Genomic DNA, 20,420 nt, shown 5'->3' with positions numbered 1-20,420 from the left:
CTTCAGTCTCAGTTTTATTCTGATTTTGAAAGAATAATCATCTTTCACAGTTTATTCTGAGAAATTACTTTCATTTCACTATTCTTGAATTAAATCTGGTCATTTTTCACATCATTTCTCTCAGAAATGGTCTATTTTCAGATTTTTTTGAGGCTTGGTTCTGATGAGACTCACATCAAGAAATGTATGAGACCAGATCAAATGAAACTAAATGTGAAATTCATGGTCCCGCTGGCCAGTCTAATCACAACAAGATAATTCTATAGAATCTCAACTTACAGTGGATTCTACACCTTCTAATGAGTATATAGATAATCTTTATGTTATAGATAGATGTGATGGTGATTATTAATTAATTTTTGAAGATTACTATATTCAAAATATTTTCTTTATAGTGTGGTTTTCTGTACACTGTGGCGCACTCACTACAGAGAGTGAGTAAGCATGGCACAGTTACTGAGTAGTGTTATGATGATGTTAGAAAGTTCTGCATCATCTCAACATCATCTTGATATTTAATATTCAGTGATATGTTACTGAATATAATGATGGAACATGTGTTACAATCAGTGACACGTGACACGGGTGGAATGGTGGATCCACGGTGTAATCACCATAAATTAACCCTACGTTCTTCCGGTAAGGAGTAATCACCAACATTAACCTGTGTCACATGACGTCACGTTCTGGGCCTGCAACCTTCACTCTTCAACAAAACCCTCACTTCTTATTCCAGTTCTTCTTCTTCTCTTTGTCTTTCTTTTTCTTCTTCTTCTCTCTGTGTTTCTTCTTCTTCTTTGCAAGTTGTCTTGGTTCTCCCCTTCCGCCTAACCTCCTCACAGGCCACCCCGTGCACGATAGACAAAAGCGGCACCTCCATCTCCAAATCCAACCCATATTATTTCTACTTACTTCGTCCTCAGTCTGCGAACCCAATTGACAGCCTTGTGGAAAGTCATTTCCGGCCTAAGTCTGGTCTTTCATAACGCAGGACATTTGTAGCCATGTCTCTTTGTATAAATCGACTAACAGAGGAACGGTCAGTCCGGCGTAGTCCATGACTACCATTTTTATATTGTAAGGGTCTTTTGTAAGATTCTCTCTTACTGACGAATATGTCCCTGCTTCTTTTGCGCTTCAGGAAACAATGGAGAAAAAACCATCCCTACGGTTTCTATGCGAAGCCACGTAGAAATGCGGCCGGTGCGCAGGACATGAAGTACTGGGAGTGTGGTATTCCCGGTAAAGAGAAGACCATATGGGCGGGGGGCTTGTTTAAGTTGGAAGTTATCTTTCCAGAAGGTAATGTGTTCCATCAGCATCGCTCGCTTGCCTTTTATATTTCTGCATGAAATCAAATATAAAGAAAGCGATTTCTAACTGCTGTTGGTTATACACCCTACAGAGTATCCTACGAAACCCCCAAAGTGTATGTCCTTCTTTCAACAATATAACTTCTCGTCTTGCTGAGTGATGATAAATGGGATTTTTTTTTTTTTTTTTTTTTTTTTTTTTGGGAACTAACTCGGCCACAGGCAAATTCGTTCCACCACTCTTCCACCCAAACGTCTACCCCTCCGGCACCGTCTGCCTGTCCATCCTAAACGAAGAGGAAGGCTGGAGACCAGCGATCACCATCCCACAGATCCTTCTCGGGATCCAGGATCTTCTAGACGACCCTAACCCTGAGTCGCCCGCCCAGGCTGAAGCATATACCCTATTCAAGAAGGACCGCGCTGCGTACGAGAAGAAAGTGAGACAAGTTGTCAGGGAGAATCCGGGTTTGTAGCATTGTAAATCGGCTGCAACGATCTCCCGACGGTAGTGCCTGGGGTGTTGGGTGAAGTGTGCTTTTCTTAGTTTATAGCAGGGCGTCTTGGTTGTTATTTATTTTGCGTTGCCGCTCTCCGTGTGTGTTGAGCTTTTTTTGTCTTCTTCCATGATTTATTGTTTTGAAATCCACCCCACAATGCGCTTCTCTCTGCATTTCTCCTATTTCCTTCTCTTTTGTTACGTTCGCTGGATTAGCTACTCCAGATTTCACGAGAAAGCATTCGACGTAGTAATAAGTTCTGTTCTCTTGGGTAGCCTTTTGGAGGAAAATCAAAGATATCCTAGCCTTACAAAGGTGAACTGGTGAGGTATAGAGTACGTGCTTCAAGTACTTCATATTTTACACCAAGTAGTCTGACTACACACAACGAGCGCGCGTTGTAGCTAACTAACCATTTCATTTTACTACTCTTTAAAACTTGCCTGTACATTCTTCTTTAGAATGCGAGGCCGAAAATCGGCGCTTACAGCTGCTAATGGTTGAGCTTTGACGGTGGGTAGGTAGGGATAATTGAGTTGGCAAGCCGTAGACTGCATTTGCGACATGGGTTAATCCCAGGGGCAACATGGGCTGAGATTGCAAGGGTAAAGATAAGAAATATATTGATTTTGGATTTTTTGGAAGAGAGCAGAACAACTGGCGTCGTGCCTGAAGGAGAGAGAGGCAAAAAAGCGGGAAAAAAAGCATATCTTATCAGCTAGTTAGGAGAACGAAACCTAAAAGCGAACTTCCCTAGCCCCGCCATATGACTCAAACGTTTTAGGGGGGCAAAATACGGCAGTCTATAAGTGACAAATGTGACAAATGGGTATTTTATACTAGTGTTACAATGAGCACACATTAATGATACTGATTGTATTAGCAATCAAGGTCTCCTCATTGGAGGTTGTATGAAATAATGACCCACATCAGTGGAGGGCTCTTGACCTAAGACAGTACTCAGAGTCTTCAGAGGAATCTATATCCAGTGGTCTCTATGCTCAGGGGTCTCTATACCCGGGGGCTCTATACACAGGGGTCCTCTACCCAGAGGGTCTCTCTATACCCGCTCTATACACAAGGGTAACTCTATATCTATATCCCTGAGGGCTTTCATTGGGTGGGAGGTTACAGGGTAAGAGATCTGTGGGGTGGAGCTCAGTCTGAACGCCAAGTCTGACTAAACCATATGCAGGAATATACTAACTACATTAAGACTAGTGTAATTGGTGCATGACTATAAAATCAGTATTATGTGGAATTAAGCCTTTACGCTGAAAAAACAGCCATTTGACACTTTTGTCACCATAGACTGCCGTACAAAAGGCTAAATCAGAAAAAAAAAAAAAAAAAAAGAGAAACACAAAAGAAAAAAGAAAAAAGAAGCAAAAAGAGGGAGGAGGGCGGCCACGTTGAACAACCCCGCCTCCGACTTCGCGTGCTATGTGACTCCCGTGCTTCTTTTCTGTCCATCACCCCGCGCAAAAAATAAAATAAAATAAAATCTCTCTGCTCTCTGTTCTCTTGTTTTCCTCTTTTACTTAATACCATCCGGCCAATTCATTCTCTCTTTCTTCGCCTTAAAAAAAATTTCCTCAGGCCCGTGAATTTCGCTCTCTTCTTTGAGTGTCGTAACCTTTCTCCATCCCCTCTCCGGTACAGAAGAAGCAGCACGACGGACCAGTCAAGTCATGTGTGGGATTTTTGCTTGTCACTGGTATGTACACTACAGCCCGACCATTTGCCGCTCAGTGAAAAGGGATTTATGAAAGCACATATCCCTCCATTTGAGGAATCTCTACAATCAAAGTGCTGGAAAATGAAAAATAAGAAAAGGATAGCTTCATACTGATGTGATCTTCTACAAATGCAGTCACCCAGATGTGCAAAAGTTCAAGCCTACGGCTTTGCGCATGGCGAAAGCGTGAGTGGTTTCAACCTCCCCCTGCCACCACAACCTCCTGGCTTAGTGGTTCTTTAGTTTGGATATTTCAGTATAAAGAGGAAATGGACCGTGTTGCTAAAAATTCTGCTTGTTATTTGAAATCTACAGCGTACGCCATCGTGGTCCCGATTGGAGTGAGTCACCCCACGCACACATCCATCCCGTGTTCAGTGTTCTCACAGTGGCGGAGGAAGGGACGAGGAGGAGGAGGAAAGACCCTAGTATCTATTATCAACTTTTACTGCTGTGCATGGTGACTGACATATATCTACCCTTCTGTACTATAGGTGGAAACTTCGTTGCAAACAACACAAGTCAGTATTCCGCGCACAGACAGGGACAAGCTCCCGTTCCACCGACCATAGCGAGTTTGGCTGACCTGGCATCCTATCTTACTCTCTAGTCCTTGCGCATGAGCGGTTGAGCATTGTTGGCGTTGATTCTGGCGCCCAGCCTCTGGTTAACGACGATGGCACCCTTGCCCTCGCCGTCAATGGCGAAATTTATAACCACAGAATCCTACGAAAGGGTCTGAAAACTCCATACAAATTCAAGACACATTCAGATTGCGAAGTTATTATCCCACTGGTGAGTCCTAATTCCTGCAATCCCCCTCTCCTTTTTCAACTGATGTTGCGGGTTTGCGCTAACTTCCTTTTACCACCGATGTTAGTACATGGAACATGGCATCGACGCCCCTAAATTCCTCGACGGCATGTTCTCGTGGGTCCTACTTGACAAGAAGGAAGACAGAGTCGTCGCTGCGCGAGACCCCATTGGCATCACTAGTTTCTACCAGGGCTGGTCATCGCAAACTCCCGGTGCGGTGTATTTCGCCTCAGAGCTGAAGAGCTTACACCCCGTATGCGACAAGATTATTAGTTTTCCTCCAGGCCATGTATACGATTCCAAGAGCAACACTATGACCAGATATTTCGACCCCAAATGGTGGGACCCCACCAACGTCCCGTCTACTCCCGTTGACTACAAACTTATCCGTGAGGCTCTGGAAAAGTCGGTGCGGAAACGATTGATGGCGGAGGTTCCATATGGTGTCCTCCTTTCTGGAGGGTTGGATTCGAGTTTAGTGGCCTCCATCGCGCAGCGGGAGACGCTACGACAACAAGCTCTGTCTAGCGCCGCAGCGACTAACGGGGTTAACGGAGCGTCTTCAAGCTCGGGACTGGTCGGCATTGACGATTCCAACGAGTTATGCACCGTGACTACCCTGCCACAGCTCCATTCATTCTCTATCGGCCTTCCCGACGCCCCGGACACCAAGGCCGCTCTCGAAGTGGCCAAATTCCTCGGAACAAAGCATCATGCTTTCACGTTTACTCTTGAAGATGGCCTCAACGCCCTCTCTGACGTCATCTACCACTTGGAGACCTACGATGTCACCACCATCCGCGCATCTACACCTATGTACCTGCTGAGCAGAAAGATCAAAGGCATGGGCGTCAAGATGGTGCTTAGCGGTGAGGGCAGTGACGAGATCTTCGGAGGCTACCTCTACTTCCACGCCGCCCCGAGCAAGGAAGCCTTCCACGACGAGACCGTGTCCCGAGTGAAAAACCTCCATCTCGCTGATTGCCTGCGGGCCAACAAGTCCACGTCGGCATGGGGCGTGGAGGCGCGCGTGCCGTTCTTGGACAAGCAGTTCCTCGAGGTATCCATGGGCGTCGACCCGCAGGAGAAGATGATCACTAAGGACCGGATCGAGAAGTATATCCTGCGCAAGGCGTTTGATACCTCCGACGACCCGGATGCACAACCATACCTCCCCGATAGCATTCTGTGGCGCCAGAAGGAGCAGTTTAGCGACGGTGTCGGGTATGGCTGGATTGATGCGTTGAAGGATAATGCGGAGTTGCATGTTACGGATGAGATGATGAAGAACCCCAAACCGGAGTGGGCTGATGATGTTCCAGATACGAAGGAAGGGTATGTTCAACAACCTTATTACCTAGCCAGGCAAATTGCATCATGGCGTATTGGTGGGAATGGAAATAATTTTTTTTCGAATATGCTAACTGGGAGTGCCTGACTTCTAGATACTGGTATCGTATGATGTTCGACGAGCTTTTCCCGCCATGCTGCGCATCGACAGTGATGCGGTGGAAACCAAAATGGTCCAAGCAGACGGACCCTAGTGGACGGTACGTAAAATCTCATTTGTTCTTTTCCCCTCTGCCCCCTTTAACTTTTCTATACATATGTGCTAATAATCGTCCCGTCTGCAGTGCGATTTCCACCCATATTGCCAAGTATGAGAGCGGATCATAAAATGCTACCCGGCAGAACCACGGAGCCTATGTTTTTGGATAGAGGATAGGTAGATGATGCACCTGGTCTACCAAGTTATGATAGGCAGAGAACATTTATGCAACATGGCATACATAGTTACTCTCGTGGAACAACCCGTGTTATCTTTTCGGTTCTTTTTATGTGGTTGTTTTTCTGGCCGCCGTTTCTGCTTCTCCTTCTGCCTAGCCCTCTCTACGCCTTATATAAATACCTTTTCCCCCTTTCCCTTTTCCTTGTCTTCCTTCCAATGGTTTTTGGTTTCGGCTTGGCATGGATTACTGTTTACATGTTGTTTTGGTACTACGCTTCCTTTTCGCATAGATCATTGGGGGTACCATTTCGTTTTCATCAATGCATATACATATGTCATTTCTTTTGTGGTTATTAAATAGATAACTCTAGAAGAAAGCGTTTTGATTTTTTTCAAGTCACCAATGCTCACGTACTAAACTTACCAACCTTGAGTCTAACTACTTCTCCCATCCGTACCTGACAAGTCGTCCAACCAATCAGCAGCCGCGGTCAACCATGGTCCTGAATTTCCCGACACTGCGCCGGATAAACACTGCTCCGGCGCTTTGTCTGTTCCGTTGCCAAACTTTGCCAGAAACAGAAGCTGATTTATCCCCAACCACTGACTGACCCTCGCTCAATCACACCTTCAACACCTTCTGGATACATATCTCAAGTTGTCTTTGCTTGCATCTTCTGCTTCTTTTTATATCTGTGCCTGATACCTCTTCTTTCTCCTCCTCTCTCTAGCCCACCATGCCTGCCCCAGCTGCTTTCAGTGACATTGCCAAGGCCGCAAATGATGTATGCAAAAACAAACAACATCACTCCTCACACCCACCCACCACCCCTTTTAAAAGTTTGACCACCAAACCAGCGTCGCAATTCCTCACTAACCATTGAGATTATTTATATATAGCTCCTGAACAAGGATTTCTACCACGCCAGCGCCGGTACTGTTACCCGTTTCCTGTTCTTCAATGATGTCTTAGAATCCCGTGCTGACAGATGTCTTGACCTTCTCCCTAGCCAACATTGAGGTCAAATCCAAGGCCCCCAATGGCGTTACATTCAACGTCAAGGGAAAATCCGCCCACGAGGGTCCCATCAATGGCTCCGTAAGTTCGATGCCATGTCTTTAGCGAACCGATTTTCTCATGTTTGGGAGTCGTTGGAGGTCTCATATATTTGGGGGGTACTGATACTTCGGTTCAACGGCAGCTTGAAGCCAAATACGTTGATGCGCCAACTGGTAAAGCTCTCCTCCTCCCTGATACCCGGCGAAAGCCATTGTCCCCCTTTAAGGAAGGGCCGAAACCTCTCCGGAATATGAAGATTAATTTGGCTTTTATGCGCTATCACCCTTCCAATCTCCTCAATTTCGTTATTTCCCTTTCTGGACTCGCGGATCATTCATCAATAAGGCTAATGTTTCACCCATGTTCAGGCCTCACCCTGACCCAGACATGGACTACCTCCAACTCCCTCGACACCAAGCTCGAGCTGGACAACAACATCGCCAAGGGCCTCAAGGCTGAGATTCTTACCCAGTATCTGCCCAGCTCCCAATCCAAGGGCGCAAAGTTGAACCTCCATTTCAAGCAGCCCAACATCCACGCCCGCGCCTTCTTCGATCTCCTCAAGGGCCCCACTGCCAACTTCGACGCTGTCCTTGGCCATGAAGGCTTCCTCGTCGGTGCTGAGGGTGGTTATGATGTGCAGAAGGCTGCTATCACCAAGTACTCTGCTGCCGTCGCCTACAGTCTCCCCGAATACTCTGCTGCCATCACTGCCTCCAACAACCTTTCCCTCTTCTCCGCCAGCTACTACCATCGCGTCAACGCGCAGGTCGAGGCTGGTGCCAAGGCCACATGGGATTCCAAGGTCGGCAACACTGTTGGCTTGGAAGTTGCCAGCAAGTACAGACTTGACCCCTCTTCCTTCGCCAAGGTGAGTGAGCTTTTGCTTTTCTTTCCCCGCTTAATTTTCCACGCATGTTCTACAAATATTTGCTAGCCTTTTTGTCTGTGCAAGTTCCCGCTAATCAATCTCAATTTCTTTTGATATAGGCCAAGATTAATGACCGCGGTATCGCTGCATTGGCTTACAACGTTCTCCTCCGCCCTGGTGTGACCCTCGGTCTTGGTGCCTCCTTCGACACCCAGAAGTTGAACCAGGCCGCGCACAAGGTCGGAGCCAGCTTCACGTTTGAAGGATAGAGAAATAGCAAGTGATAAAATAACGAAAGAGACAAAGTGATAAATGTGAACTAAAGAAATAAAGCAAGAGAGAAAATCCTGAAACTACTGTTTTTGTATTCTATACATACGCGCACACACATCAGAAACCCAAGAAAAATTTGCAGCAATACCGATTTTTATTTTTATTTTTCCTTCTCATTTCATTCTTCTTTCTAAAGGTTTTTTTTTAATGTATTCCATTGTCTTCCACTTTCTCCTGCCTCCCTTTTTGGGTTGCGGATCTCCAAATTGATACTTCCCTTCCCTTCCTTTTTTTTAATCTTTTACTTCGCTATACGTATATTTAGAGTATTACTGTGCAATTAATAGAGTAGATTTCACAGTTCACAAAGCCAGCTCTAACAGTGACAGATTTGAAGGTCTCCTGACAAACACTGTGCAGATTGACAAGGAATTGCCTTCCATCATATTGTTTATATCTGTAGCAGACAGCCTCATTAATACCTTTTGTAAGAGTGGTGGTAATTGCGGAAGTTGTGGCTAACATGGGTGCTCATGATTAGACTGACCGTGTGACCGTGTCTGGGACCAGGACCAAACTTTACAGTTGTCACATTGCCTAAAAGCATTACTCCTGATCATGATTTATGTTCATCACATTAATCTCAAATCATGTTATTTCAAATATTAAAGATCTCAGATTCACTTTTCAAATAAAAATCTAGTCTTAGATAAAGAATATGTTTGAATTCTTAGTTATATTTTCATTCTGATCACATTATTGAGAATAGTATTAAATGAGATTATAAAATCACTTCTCACTTACATAATATCATAACATAGTGCTCATTTGTTAAAAATTCAATAGAGAGTGTTATCAAATATTATTACTTTTTTAAATACAGATTATAATTCATATAATTTTAATTATAAAAAAAATATAAAATACAAAAAAAAAATAAAAATAAAAAACAAAAAATAAAATAAAAATAAGAAAAAATCAGAATAAATAAAAAAATAAAAAAAGAGAAAGAAAAATAAAATAAAATAAAAATAAAAAAATAAAAAATAAAAATAAAAAAAATCAAGATTACAGAGCTATAGTATCTCTAAAATACTCACTTCTCAGAGTCTTTACAATGTTTATTATTAACTATGTATTTCTTATAGTAAGAGTAACACAGCTGTAATAAGTTATTATCTTAATATTATTTAATAAATAATTAGTATATATCTATATAAATATGAATATTTAGAAAATATATACTTAAAAAGTGTGATCAGAGTGAACTCTGCTATCACTTGAATAATATTAAGAGTAAAATACTGAAATTAATAATTCTTCTCATTAATTTCACAGATAAGATAGATAAAGATGATTTTAAAGAATATAAAATTCTTTAACTTCTGATAAAAATGAATCTCACAGAGAGACTCTATTTTCATAATATCAGAAACTGAGTGTTATTAAAAAGTGTTACTTTTATATAATATATATATATTTACTGCAATAATTCATTCTCTGTGTATATAACTAAGAGTTATAGCTTTCTCATATCACACAGCTCTCTCTAAGATGCTGATACTGATTTGTAACTTATACAGTCTCTCAGTTCAGTATACACTGTGTGTATACAGCTCTGTATACTATGATCATATTGATTATTATAGTCTGATATGATACTTACTTTTCATAAGTTATATTTCATTTAAGAGAGAGAGAAGAAAAGACATGACTGTGATTTTATTAAAAAGAAATAAATAATTAATAATATTAAATATAATTTAATTCTTCTGTATTTAAAATTTGATTAGTCTATACTCTTTAATTTAAGAGTCTCTAAAAGTGTTTTAATAGTTTTCATATCAGCTTGAACTTAGTAATGAATTGAAGAAGAAGAGAAAAGAGAGAAGAAAGAAATAAGAATAACTTATCTTTATAATATAAAAACAGAGAATTACTGTAATCATTCTTTCTAGTAATAAAGATCTGTTTTCTGTATATATCTCTGATATAGAGTATATAATAACTGTATATAAAGAATATCAACACTGCATGTATTAAATGAAGATGATATTACTATATAATACTGTAGCTGTTTTTATATATTTCTGAAAGCTGTTAATATTTTCTTTATCTCTTTATATTTAATAAGTTAGTAATATATTTCAATGCACTCTCTCTTTCATTATTATTATTATTATCATTATCATTATTATCATTATTATTATTATTATTATTATTATTAACATCATTACTATTATTATTATTATTATTATCATTATTATTAGTATCATTATTATTATTATTATATTATTTCTGACTATCTCTTCTATCTTTATCTCTCTTCAACACTCACTGAAATTCATTATATTATCTTTCTTTAAACATTCTGTAGTTCTGCGGATCATCAAGGCATGTGAGCACTGTCACAGATTGAAGAAAGAGAAGAAGAAGGTATTTAAGTGAGAGAAGACAGATTATAATACATATTATAATACCTTGAAGAGACTTTGTAAGAAAGTAAAATAATAACAATTTTAAGTAACACTTCTGATAGATTTAGACTGAACTAAGTATAGAAATAATACAGATGATACTGTCTATAAAAGATTAAAGAAAAAGACAGTAAAGAGTCTTATATAGTAGTAATAAGATCAGAAGAAGTTCTGAGAATAATTTAAGTTCAAGATAAAGAGAGAAAGAGAGAAGAAGAGTATTACTGTAAATAAGCAGTGATAGAAGAAGATTAAGAAGATATTAAAGTAGAAGATAAAGAAGTTAAAACTGATAAGTTTTTTATTTATTAAAAGATAATGATTTTTAATAATACTTCTGTACTATAATTGATTAGCAGAAGCTGATAGAGAAGAAGAGAATTGAGATCTTATTCAGGTCTTGAATATGCTTTATGATTCAGAATATTAAGAAGATAGCTCTACTCTCTGAGTATATCAATCTGCTTACTACTGAGATGAAATCTGAGACAGTAGACTAGAAAATGTGAGATTTTGAGATACAGATTGATCTCACTGAAGAAAAGCAGTGAAAACTCTTCTCTGAGAAGACAGTGAAGAGAGATTTTGAGATGATTATCATCTCAGATGAGAAGAAGAAGAAGAAGAAGAAGAAGAAGAAGAATAAGAAGTGAATTATAAAGAATAATAAGAAGAATAAGAAAGAGAAGAAGTAGATTTTTTTCTTTTTATATTAGTTAGTTATAAGTTTAAGTTTTTAATTATTAATAATTAAAATTAATTTTGAGTTTTCAAAAATTATTGTACAAGTTGTAATCAAGTCAGAAATAATATATATATATATATATATTTAACTATTATGATTCACAAATCACTATAATGTATAAGTATCAACATTTTTTCAATATTAATATTTATAATATTAATATATTTTTAATGATATTATCTGATAATATAATTTGATAACACTCTCTTACATAATATTAATATATTTTAAGAAATATGATAGAGATTAATTAAGATTATTTATTTACTTTTATATATTTATAATATTCAATCTGAGTTAGTACTAAAATTATAACTAAGCTAAGAAATAAGATTATTTTCTCTTATATTAATTCTTCTTACACATATCAGTGATCAGTTATTGAAAATAAATTATTATCTTTCTTAAATTATTATTATATCTTCTGAATTCACTTCTTTCATTTCTTTTACTTCTATTGAAGATTCACAAACTCTTTAAGAAATTATTATAAATTACAAAGTCTACATTGTTTATAATTCAATACAGAATACTCTCTTTTAATTATAATAAATAATTACTTCATTCTTCATATCTGATTTCAGGTCATAAAATTTATGAAAAACTCAACACAAATATCAAGATAAACTATGAAATAATTATTAATAGATTATATTACAGATTACTGAAGAGTCATCTCTCTACTATAATTACTGCAACTTTATTTAGAAATATTCATCATAAACTGATTATAACTCTGAAGAAATTTTCTGATATCTGAAGTCATCAGAATGCAGACAATAAAAGAAAAATAAATAGAATATAACTATTGAGCTGATAAGTTACTCTATTAGATAATAATTTTTGATTACACTAACTTTCTAATTTGAAGAAAATTATGTGAAAATAATCATGTATTAGTACTCTGATTTCATAACTCTGATCTGATAACTTCTGTGAATAATTACTTTGTATGTGTATATCTCTGAATCTTTTTCTTTGATTAATTGAAAATTCTGAATTCTAAACACTTCTTTAAATACTTAATTTAAATCTTCATATTTTATATCAATTCTGTCTTCAGTTCAATCTTGAGATACACTACAAAGTTAATATATAATATCTAGAATCAGAGTTGAAGAATTATCAAAGAGTATCTCTTACAGTGAATGTATAAACTAGTATAAATAATCTTATATTTATGAAAGTTACATGTTATTACATTAATGAGAACTGAACTTATTAAGAGATATTAATTGAATTTGAATTATTAATCAGTAGTTATACTGAGAATTATATAATAGAGATATTAATAACTGTGATTAAAAATAACTATTGAGATATTAGTTTCAGTCTTCTTACAATTATAACTGATAATGCTGTGAATAACTATACTATGATAAAGAGCTTGAAGCAAAAATTGACTTTGTATTTCTGAAATGATAAATAAGGTCATATCTTCTATATTACTTATATGATTCAACTTATGATATACCACGAACTCGCTCGATTTTTCGAATAAGAACCCGCCGATAGATCCATCAAAAAGCCCTCGATCATACAAGCATTTTGACCCCATCACCGACTGCATACCCCGTGGAGTGGTGGAGTTATCCAGCCAAATGTGAACCAGACATCATTCGAAACTCCTGCGTGGGATTATCCCTCATTCTCCCCTACCACACCACAACCCCGGGCCAAATTGCCATACAAATTGTAAGGTGAAGAGACCTAGTCATATGCATCAATCTTCTTGATTTTGGAAGATCCCTGATTTGTAGTTGTGAAGATATCTGAGAAGTGATCTCTGTGAAAACTCTGTCCATCTTTGATGTTTCAAAACATCAATACTAAGTCTCATTCTCATACCGCTCTTTCTAATCTGACCCATTCTCAGCAGAAAAATATAAAAAGATATCTCAGTGATAATATCAAGTATATAATCAACAGTTACTTCTGAAGTGCAATCTCTGCAGTCTGTCTTCAGTGTATCTAGACATCAACACTGAGTCTCACTCTTGTATCATTTCTCTCAATCTAGCTCATCTCTGACAGAAAAGTACAAAAAGATATCTCAGTAACTGTGCTCAATACATAATTGACAGACATAATAACTATAAAATCAGTATACTTCAAGATCTGACTGAGCCTTTGATCCCTGCACAGTGAGATATATTAAATCTAGTTTTAATATCTCAATATTCAATAGATTCTGCAAGAGATTGAGAACAGTAATACTAGATTTCTATTAAATTTGAGAATTAACTCTATATTAATATAATCATTGACAAAGTCTTCTATTTTGAGATATAAATAATCAGTTTCTCTACATCTCACTGATAATATTTACATTATTATATAGAAACAGACTTATATTCTCTATAATATCATAACTTTGAAGAGAAAAAGTCTTGATAGAGAGTATATAGTAGTGTATATCTTAGCAGTTTCTATCTCATTCTTCTACAACAGTTAATGCAAAAAAAAAAAGATCTTAGAAATAGTTTTTTACTTCTCTTGAAAAAGTAAGATGTTTTTCTCTGAGTTTTATACAATATTCTTACAAAGAATTAAAAACAGAGTTATTTTCTATCATAATTTCATATTCTTTTAAGTAAGAATTACTTTTTCAGTGACTGAAGAGCTTTTATTAATACTTAATTCTTTTTTATACTTTTTATTAACTGATTTAAGTTGTACACTTATTGTGTGAGAAGAATTGAATAATTTAGAATAAAATTGAATAGTTTTAATCAATTTCTCTGCAAAAAATTGATTTATTTTTTGTCAGTTTTTCTCTCAAAAACTGTGATATCATTTAATTTACTATCAATTGATATCATACTTTTTCTCACTGTATCTCAAGAAAGAGATTGTAAAGATTTTATTGATTTATCTTAAAAATCAATTTTAGTTTATTAGATTCTCTTTAAAAATCTAATCTAGTTACTGAACTAGTGTGAAAAAAATCAGGTATTTTATATATAAAAGTCTGCTATTCTTCTTTTGAAATAGTCTGATCAACTTTTCAATTGAAAACAGACTTAGAAATCTCTTAATTGAAACAGTCTGATCAACTTTTCAATTCAAAAGAGTTTAATAAATATCTCAATTAAATTAGTCTGATCAACTTTTTATTGAGTAAGAACAATGAGTTCAAAAGTACACTCAGTTAATGTGAAAAAAGATGCTTTCTCAAATACTATTCCTGAGATTGAAATTCTGAAGTGAAGAAAGAAAGAAGAAATAGAGAAACAACAAGTTCTTGAAATACAGAAACTTAAAAAAGTAAGTAAAATTCTTGAAAAGCAGTATCTGAGTAAGATGAATGAAGAAGTTCTGTTAGTTCTTCATACTCAGACTAGATAACTACAGAAAGTGATCAAGTTCAAACTTAGAATTTCAAACACAGTTCAAAAAACTTTGAAAATTTCTAATATAATCACTGACTCTTCAGTTTACTCTGCTTTCTTTTCTACTTCTTCTTCTTCTTCTTCTTTAAATCAGAAGAAAATATATGCTCAAGCAGCTGAATCTGCTGTCTCTAAATCTACTATCTCTAAATCTGCTATCTCAAAATCTGCTCAAAATTCTGAGAAAACTGAGAAGAATACTGCTCATACTTCTAGTAATAGAAGAGTAAAGAAAAAAATGTAAAAAGAGAAAAATCTTCAAATCTTCAGAGATAGAAGACTTATTCTCAAAGTCTCAAATCAGGATATATTGCAGAGAAATAAGCTAAACTCAAATCTCATTTTCAGAATTAGAAATGAAATCAATCAGCAGTTCTTTTCTCAGTTAATAACAGATATTGAAGTTCAAAAATCAGTTATAGCTTCAATTGAGTCATTCTTCTTTGAAAACTCTATTATTCTGACTACAATGCCTGAATTCAGTGCTGAATTCCTTATTCAGAATGAGAATCTCTGAAAATCAGTAGTAGAATCTTTGTTAAACACAATAATTCTATCTGAGAGAGATGAAAAGTGAGATAAATTCATTCTTTATAATATTTCAGTTGAAATTTTTGACTGTGAAGAAGAAATGCTACTTCTCAAAAATGAATTAGAAGAATACAACTCTATTCAACTGAGAAAGAAGCCTGTATGACTAAATTCAATTGAGTTCAGATAAAACAGAAGAAATGTCTCTGTTCTAGTATATATAAAGATAATGAAACAGTCAAAGATCTCTGAGGTAAAAGTAGCAGATTTGAAAATGAGAGTTCATGAATACAAAGACTCAAGAATGAATCTCAAAGCTCAAACACAGTGTTTAAACTGTCAAAGATATGAATACTTTACAATCTTCTGTTTCAGAGACTCAAAATATACATTCTGTATCAGAGATCACAAAACTAGTGAGTATAAGTGTGAAACATACTCAAAAGGAGATGAAATATGTTAACACACTCTGCTTAAATACTCTAATTGCAAAGAAAAACATGCATCTAGCTCAAAAGAATGTATATTTACTTCAAGAACTCAAAAGAACTGAAGAGAAGATGAAGCTCAGAGTAAATCTAGAACTGAAGAGAATAGTCAAGTCAGTAAACTCACAACTGCAAGCTTAAAAAGAAGAAACTCTTAATTATCTAAGTCTTCAAACTTCAATTCTTCAGTGAAATGTAAATAGAATTTGAATTCTCAAACTTCTGTTAAGATTAGAGAATTGAGAAATGACTCTGATGATAAACTAGATATAATGCAAGTAGTTGAGATTTCTACTTTTCAGAACAGTTATAATCTACTATCTAATAATAGTAATTAGATTCTACTCTACTCTCTTTTAGTATGAATATACAACAAAAACATCAAAAAAAGTTTAAAAACTCTTCAAAAATCACATTTATTCAAAATAATGTGAATAAAAACTCAAATTGCATTTATTCTTATCTTCAAATTGTATTTGAATAAAAAGTTGATTTTATACTGCTTCAGAAGCTGAATTTTGAGACTGAGTAAAAATATGTCATTTCTCATTCAAGCTACTACTGCTTTTTACCTCAAAAGTCTGAGATAAAGTCAAGAGTAGTAATCTATGAAAGAAAGAGATCAAGATATCAATTTAATCTAAGATTTGATATCATGTCTGACTCTGATATTCTGATAAGTGATATTATAGATAAAGAAAATGAGTTTGATACTATACAGCTCATAAATATCTATAATAAAAAGTCATTGAAGAAAAACAACAATATCTGAACAATTGATAGAGAATTTCTGAACATAACTTCATCAAGAAACTCTATAATTGTAGAAGATTTCAATGCACATCATCTCTGATGAAATTCAGAATACAAGAGAGCAGTGAGAGCTGATAATCTGATTGAATGAATCTTTGAGCATTTAATAGATTTGATTAATAAGTCTGATTAATAAACATTCTTTAGAAAAGACATGAAACAGAAGTCTATTATAGATCTAACATTCATATCACAAAATCTAATGAAAAGAAGACTTGTAAACTGATTTATTAATTCAAATGAGACATCAGGATCAGGTTATGAGGTTATTTAATTTGATATTGAACTGAGTGAAAAACAAATGAGTGAAAATCCTCTTCTCTCTAATCAGTATAACTTTGAAAAAGCTGATTGAAAAGCAGTTAAAGAGAGTATAAAACTGTTAAAATCTGCAAGACAGAATGAGCTATATTGAAATTCTGGTCAAGATATCTCAAATGAAATGCTTGAGAATAGAGTGAAGCTTATTACATCTATTATTCTAACAAGTGTTAGAGATAATATTTCAAAAAGAAAATCTTCTGAGTATTCAAAATCTTGATGAAATGAGAATATCTCATCTAAAAGAAAAGAATTAGCTACTGCTAGAAGAGATTGAAAGAATGATGTAATATCTGATGAAGAGTTCAAAGCTGTCAGAAATAAATATTTTTCAGATATTAAAAGAGCTAAAACAGACTGCTGAAATAAATTTCTTGAAGAAGCATAAGAAAAGGAAGTTTTTAAAGCTTTTAACTATACTAAAACAAGAAGTGTAGCAAAACTTCCAGCTCTAGAATATAAGTTTCAGAATGAATCATATACAGCAAACTCTTTTGAGAAAAAATGTCAAGCTTTCATGAGAATTCTCTTTCAAAACTTATCAGATTCAGATTCAGATTCAGAGAAAGAGAATATATCACTTCTTAACTACATTGATGAAAATAACTGAGAATGGTCTGATCTTACACAAGATGAATTAGAGTCAGCTATCTTCTCAAGTTCTGTTAAGACTGCTGCAGGTCCTGATTCAATTAATCACTTGATTATTCAAAATATATATTTCTACTTAAAGAATGAATATTTTGAGCTTCTTTTCAATCTCTTGAAAAATGAATATCATTCTGAATGCTGGAGAGAAGTCACTGAAGTGATTCTTGTAAAATCTAATAGAAAAACTTTAATTTCTAAGTTATATAGAGTAATATCTCTATTGAACTGTCTAGAAAAGGTTTTAGAAAAGATAATAGCTACTCAACTATCTTTTATAAGCTCTATAGATGATTCTCTTTTATTCAGTGAATAAATGAGAGATAAAAAACAGTGTTCTGCAATTGATACTGTTCTCTCAGTTATTCATGATATTCAAATAGCAAAGTATGAGAGTCTGGTCTCAACTGCAGTTTTTATTGATATAAAAGAAGCATTTGATCATGTTTCAAAGTCAAAGTTAATTCAGATATTGAAGATATTAAAACTGTCACTTTCTCTAATAAAATGAGTTAACTGTTTTATATCTAAAAGAATTATACAACTCTTCTTTGATGAAATGAAATAAGACAAGACTGAGATAAAAATAGAAGTATCACAGAAGTCTTCAATCTCACTCATTTTATTTGTAATATACACTGTATATCTATTCAAAAATAGAAATATGAGAATAGTATGATCTCTGAGTTATATGAATGATATTGATCTAGTCTACAGCTTAAAGACTATCAAAGAGAATTTAAAAGTGATTGAAGAAGCTGCAAAGAAAATCTTTGTTAGAGCAGATATCAATCAAATTCAATTTGATATGAATAAAACTGAGTTAATTCATTTCTTTTCTAGATTCAATAAGAAAGAACTATCTCTAACTCTTTTAAATAGAGAGATTAAACCCAGTGTAAATATCAAATAATTAGAAGTATGATTAAACTTCAAGTTGAATTTTAAATATCACATTCAACAAAGAACTGTCAAGACAGAAAGACTATTGAATAACATAATCAGACTATCAAATACAGAGAGAGGTCTATTCTTCCAGGCTATGAGACAGTTATATATAGCCTGTATTACATCAGTAGCTGATTATGAAGTTCAAGTTTGATGAAATAATCAAGAGAATTTCACTGAACTCTTTCAAAGTCTGTAAAACAGAGTCTTGAGAAGAATTCTGAGAGCATTCAAATCATCTTCTATTAAAGCAATGGAAATTGAAGCTTCAATTCCTTCTCCTGCTATTAGATTTGAAAAACGCCTGTATGAACTATGCTCTGAGAGTTGTAAAGATGAGCTCAAATCATATAATCAGAGAAAGAGTCTCTTCTTCATTTCTATCAATTAACTCTGAAAATGAACTGGATTGAAATAGATTTCTTGATTGAAATAAAAATAATTCTTCAAAGAAAATGTCTTCTCAACTGTACAGACTATGCTCTCTGATTAAAAATCAATTTTCTTCTTTAAATATTGAAAAAGTTGATCATGAGAACTTATCTCTCTGAAGAAAAAAGCTTGAATCTCTTATAGACTTACAAATAAGTGAACTATCAAAAGAGAAAGATGTTGGCCCTTACGGCCGTTGCGGTTAGCGATCCCACTAGATCATGTGACTCATCACTATATTATGTTCTTGTAGATAGATATCAATACAACCTTCAACTATCTCACAGGTTATAGCCCGGATGACATGTTTTCTTTTTAGAACATTACACCAACATTTTTGACACAGATAGTTCATCTTTTTTGAAAAGACTCTTACTCTTTATTAGAGATATTCCATTTTCCCTGAATCTGCCAGTCAGCGGATTCATATACTTTATATTTTTGAGAAAGCGCATTCTTCATTGTGGAGAATATCACTTTTTATTTTTTTTTTTTACTTTTTACACACCTAGGAGAAGCAGAGCCACCTTGATATAAGTGATACACCTGTTACTTCAGAGTTCAGCTCAAGGCTCAGAACCACATGCTCCACTAGACAACTCATTGATAGAATGACCACTCATTATGAGGAAGCTCCTGACTTGCAAGATGAGGCTGAGGTCAGTTTTCGCCAGAGTATGGAATTTGATGATGAGATAACAGAGGAACTTCAGAACAAAGAAAAGCAGAGTCAACATCAACATTCATCTGCAGAATCTGTTCATTTCAACTCTTCAAATCCTTCACTATTTCTCACCCTCAGAATGCCGACTTTTAATGATGATCTGAATCAACCTATCTACTGCACCGCAGGCAATCTTATGAATCTTATGCAGATGATGCTACAGAACCAGATGGCTGCAGCTGAAATCACTCAACATCTCACTACATCTGTCTCTGCACAAAGAGACACTACAAGGAATGAGTTACAGAAATACCAGAAGGAAGTCAAATATGCACTAGACATCAAATCAGTGATCACATTTAATGACTCTAATTATGATGCCTGATGTGTTGATATGTTGACTGATGCAGAAGTTATTGATGAAATCAACATTCTATTGAGAACTCAACAAGAATTCTCTTTTACACATCATATTGACTTCAAGAAGTGAAGAATCCGTTCCAAGTCTCTATATAGATGTATGCTATTGAGTCTTGTTGAAAACATTCAAACCACTATTGAAACCTTGAAAGCTGACAATGCTGCGGCCCTGTGAGACAAGATCAATGTGAAATATGCAATATCACTGACAGAGAAATGAGTTAATGTCTTCAAGAAATTG

General features: G+C 35.4%; 4 protein-coding genes across 4 annotated transcripts; all 4 read left to right on the top strand.

Annotated features, from left to right (window-relative positions):
- The first annotated feature begins 614 nt into the window (after positions 1–614).
- On the top strand, positions 615–2,573 carry BDCG_02378 (SUMO-conjugating enzyme ubc9). The gene is made up of 4 exons (XM_045417918.1): positions 615–1,039; positions 1,142–1,302; positions 1,406–1,429; positions 1,536–2,573. The coding sequence occupies exons 1-4, from the start codon at positions 1,005–1,007 to the stop codon at positions 1,787–1,789; spliced, it is 474 nt and encodes a 157-aa protein (XP_045274618.1). The 5' UTR covers positions 615–1,004; the 3' UTR covers positions 1,790–2,573.
- A 528-nt stretch (positions 2,574–3,101) lies between these two features.
- Positions 3,102–6,550, top strand: BDCG_02377 (asparagine synthetase). The gene is made up of 8 exons (XM_045417917.1): positions 3,102–3,530; positions 3,687–3,737; positions 3,867–3,892; positions 4,046–4,072; positions 4,162–4,346; positions 4,432–5,702; positions 5,813–5,917; positions 6,002–6,550. The coding sequence occupies exons 1-8, from the start codon at positions 3,505–3,507 to the stop codon at positions 6,042–6,044; spliced, it is 1,734 nt and encodes a 577-aa protein (XP_045274617.1). The 5' UTR covers positions 3,102–3,504; the 3' UTR covers positions 6,045–6,550.
- Positions 6,551–6,581: 31 nt separating this feature from the next.
- On the top strand, positions 6,582–9,105 carry BDCG_02376 (mitochondrial outer membrane protein porin). The gene is made up of 6 exons (XM_045417916.1): positions 6,582–6,881; positions 6,997–7,030; positions 7,107–7,195; positions 7,299–7,329; positions 7,525–8,027; positions 8,147–9,105. The coding sequence occupies exons 1-6, from the start codon at positions 6,834–6,836 to the stop codon at positions 8,294–8,296; spliced, it is 855 nt and encodes a 284-aa protein (XP_045274616.1). The 5' UTR covers positions 6,582–6,833; the 3' UTR covers positions 8,297–9,105.
- A 10,601-nt stretch (positions 9,106–19,706) lies between these two features.
- On the top strand, positions 19,707–20,144 carry BDCG_02375 (uncharacterized protein; the record flags this gene model as incomplete). The annotated part of the gene is made up of 1 exon (XM_045417915.1): positions 19,707–20,144. The coding sequence occupies one exon, from the start codon at positions 19,707–19,709 to the stop codon at positions 20,142–20,144; it is 438 nt and encodes a 145-aa protein (XP_045274615.1).
- Positions 20,145–20,420: the final 276 nt, after the last annotated feature.

The sequence above is a fragment of the Blastomyces dermatitidis genome, assembly GCF_000003525.1.
Source record: "Blastomyces dermatitidis ER-3 genomic scaffold supercont1.2, whole genome shotgun sequence".
Lineage (NCBI taxonomy): Eukaryota > Fungi > Ascomycota > Eurotiomycetes > Onygenales > Ajellomycetaceae > Blastomyces > Blastomyces dermatitidis.
Note: the sequence above shows the minus strand (reverse complement) of the source record. Positions and strands in the feature narration are given on the sequence as shown.

What these genes read in the sequence shown, in the direction of transcription:
- BDCG_02378 (XM_045417918.1), top strand. Translation starts at nt 1,005, where the DNA reads ATGTCTCTTTGTATAAATCGACTAACAGAGGAACG. An exon ending in AATCGACTAACAGAGGAACG is followed by an intron (nt 1,040 to 1,141) that starts GTCAGTCCGGCG and finishes TTTGCGCTTCAG; the next exon opens with GAAACAATGGAGAAAAAACC. An exon ending in GGAAGTTATCTTTCCAGAAG is followed by an intron (nt 1,303 to 1,405) that starts GTAATGTGTTCC and finishes TACACCCTACAG; the next exon opens with AGTATCCTACGAAACCCCCA.
- BDCG_02376 (XM_045417916.1), top strand. Translation starts at nt 6,834, where the DNA reads ATGCCTGCCCCAGCTGCTTTCAGTGACATTGCCAAGGCCGCAAATGAT. An exon ending in TTTCTACCACGCCAGCGCCG is followed by an intron (nt 7,031 to 7,106) that starts GTACTGTTACCC and finishes CCTTCTCCCTAG; the next exon opens with CCAACATTGAGGTCAAATCC. An exon ending in ATACGTTGATGCGCCAACTG is followed by an intron (nt 7,330 to 7,524) that starts GTAAAGCTCTCC and finishes ACCCATGTTCAG; the next exon opens with GCCTCACCCTGACCCAGACA.
- BDCG_02377 (XM_045417917.1), top strand. Translation starts at nt 3,505, where the DNA reads ATGTGTGGGATTTTTGCTTGTCACTG. An exon ending in GGGATTTTTGCTTGTCACTG is followed by an intron (nt 3,531 to 3,686) that starts GTATGTACACTA and finishes CTACAAATGCAG; the next exon opens with TCACCCAGATGTGCAAAAGT. An exon ending in CCATCGTGGTCCCGATTGGA is followed by an intron (nt 3,893 to 4,045) that starts GTGAGTCACCCC and finishes TCTGTACTATAG; the next exon opens with GTGGAAACTTCGTTGCAAAC.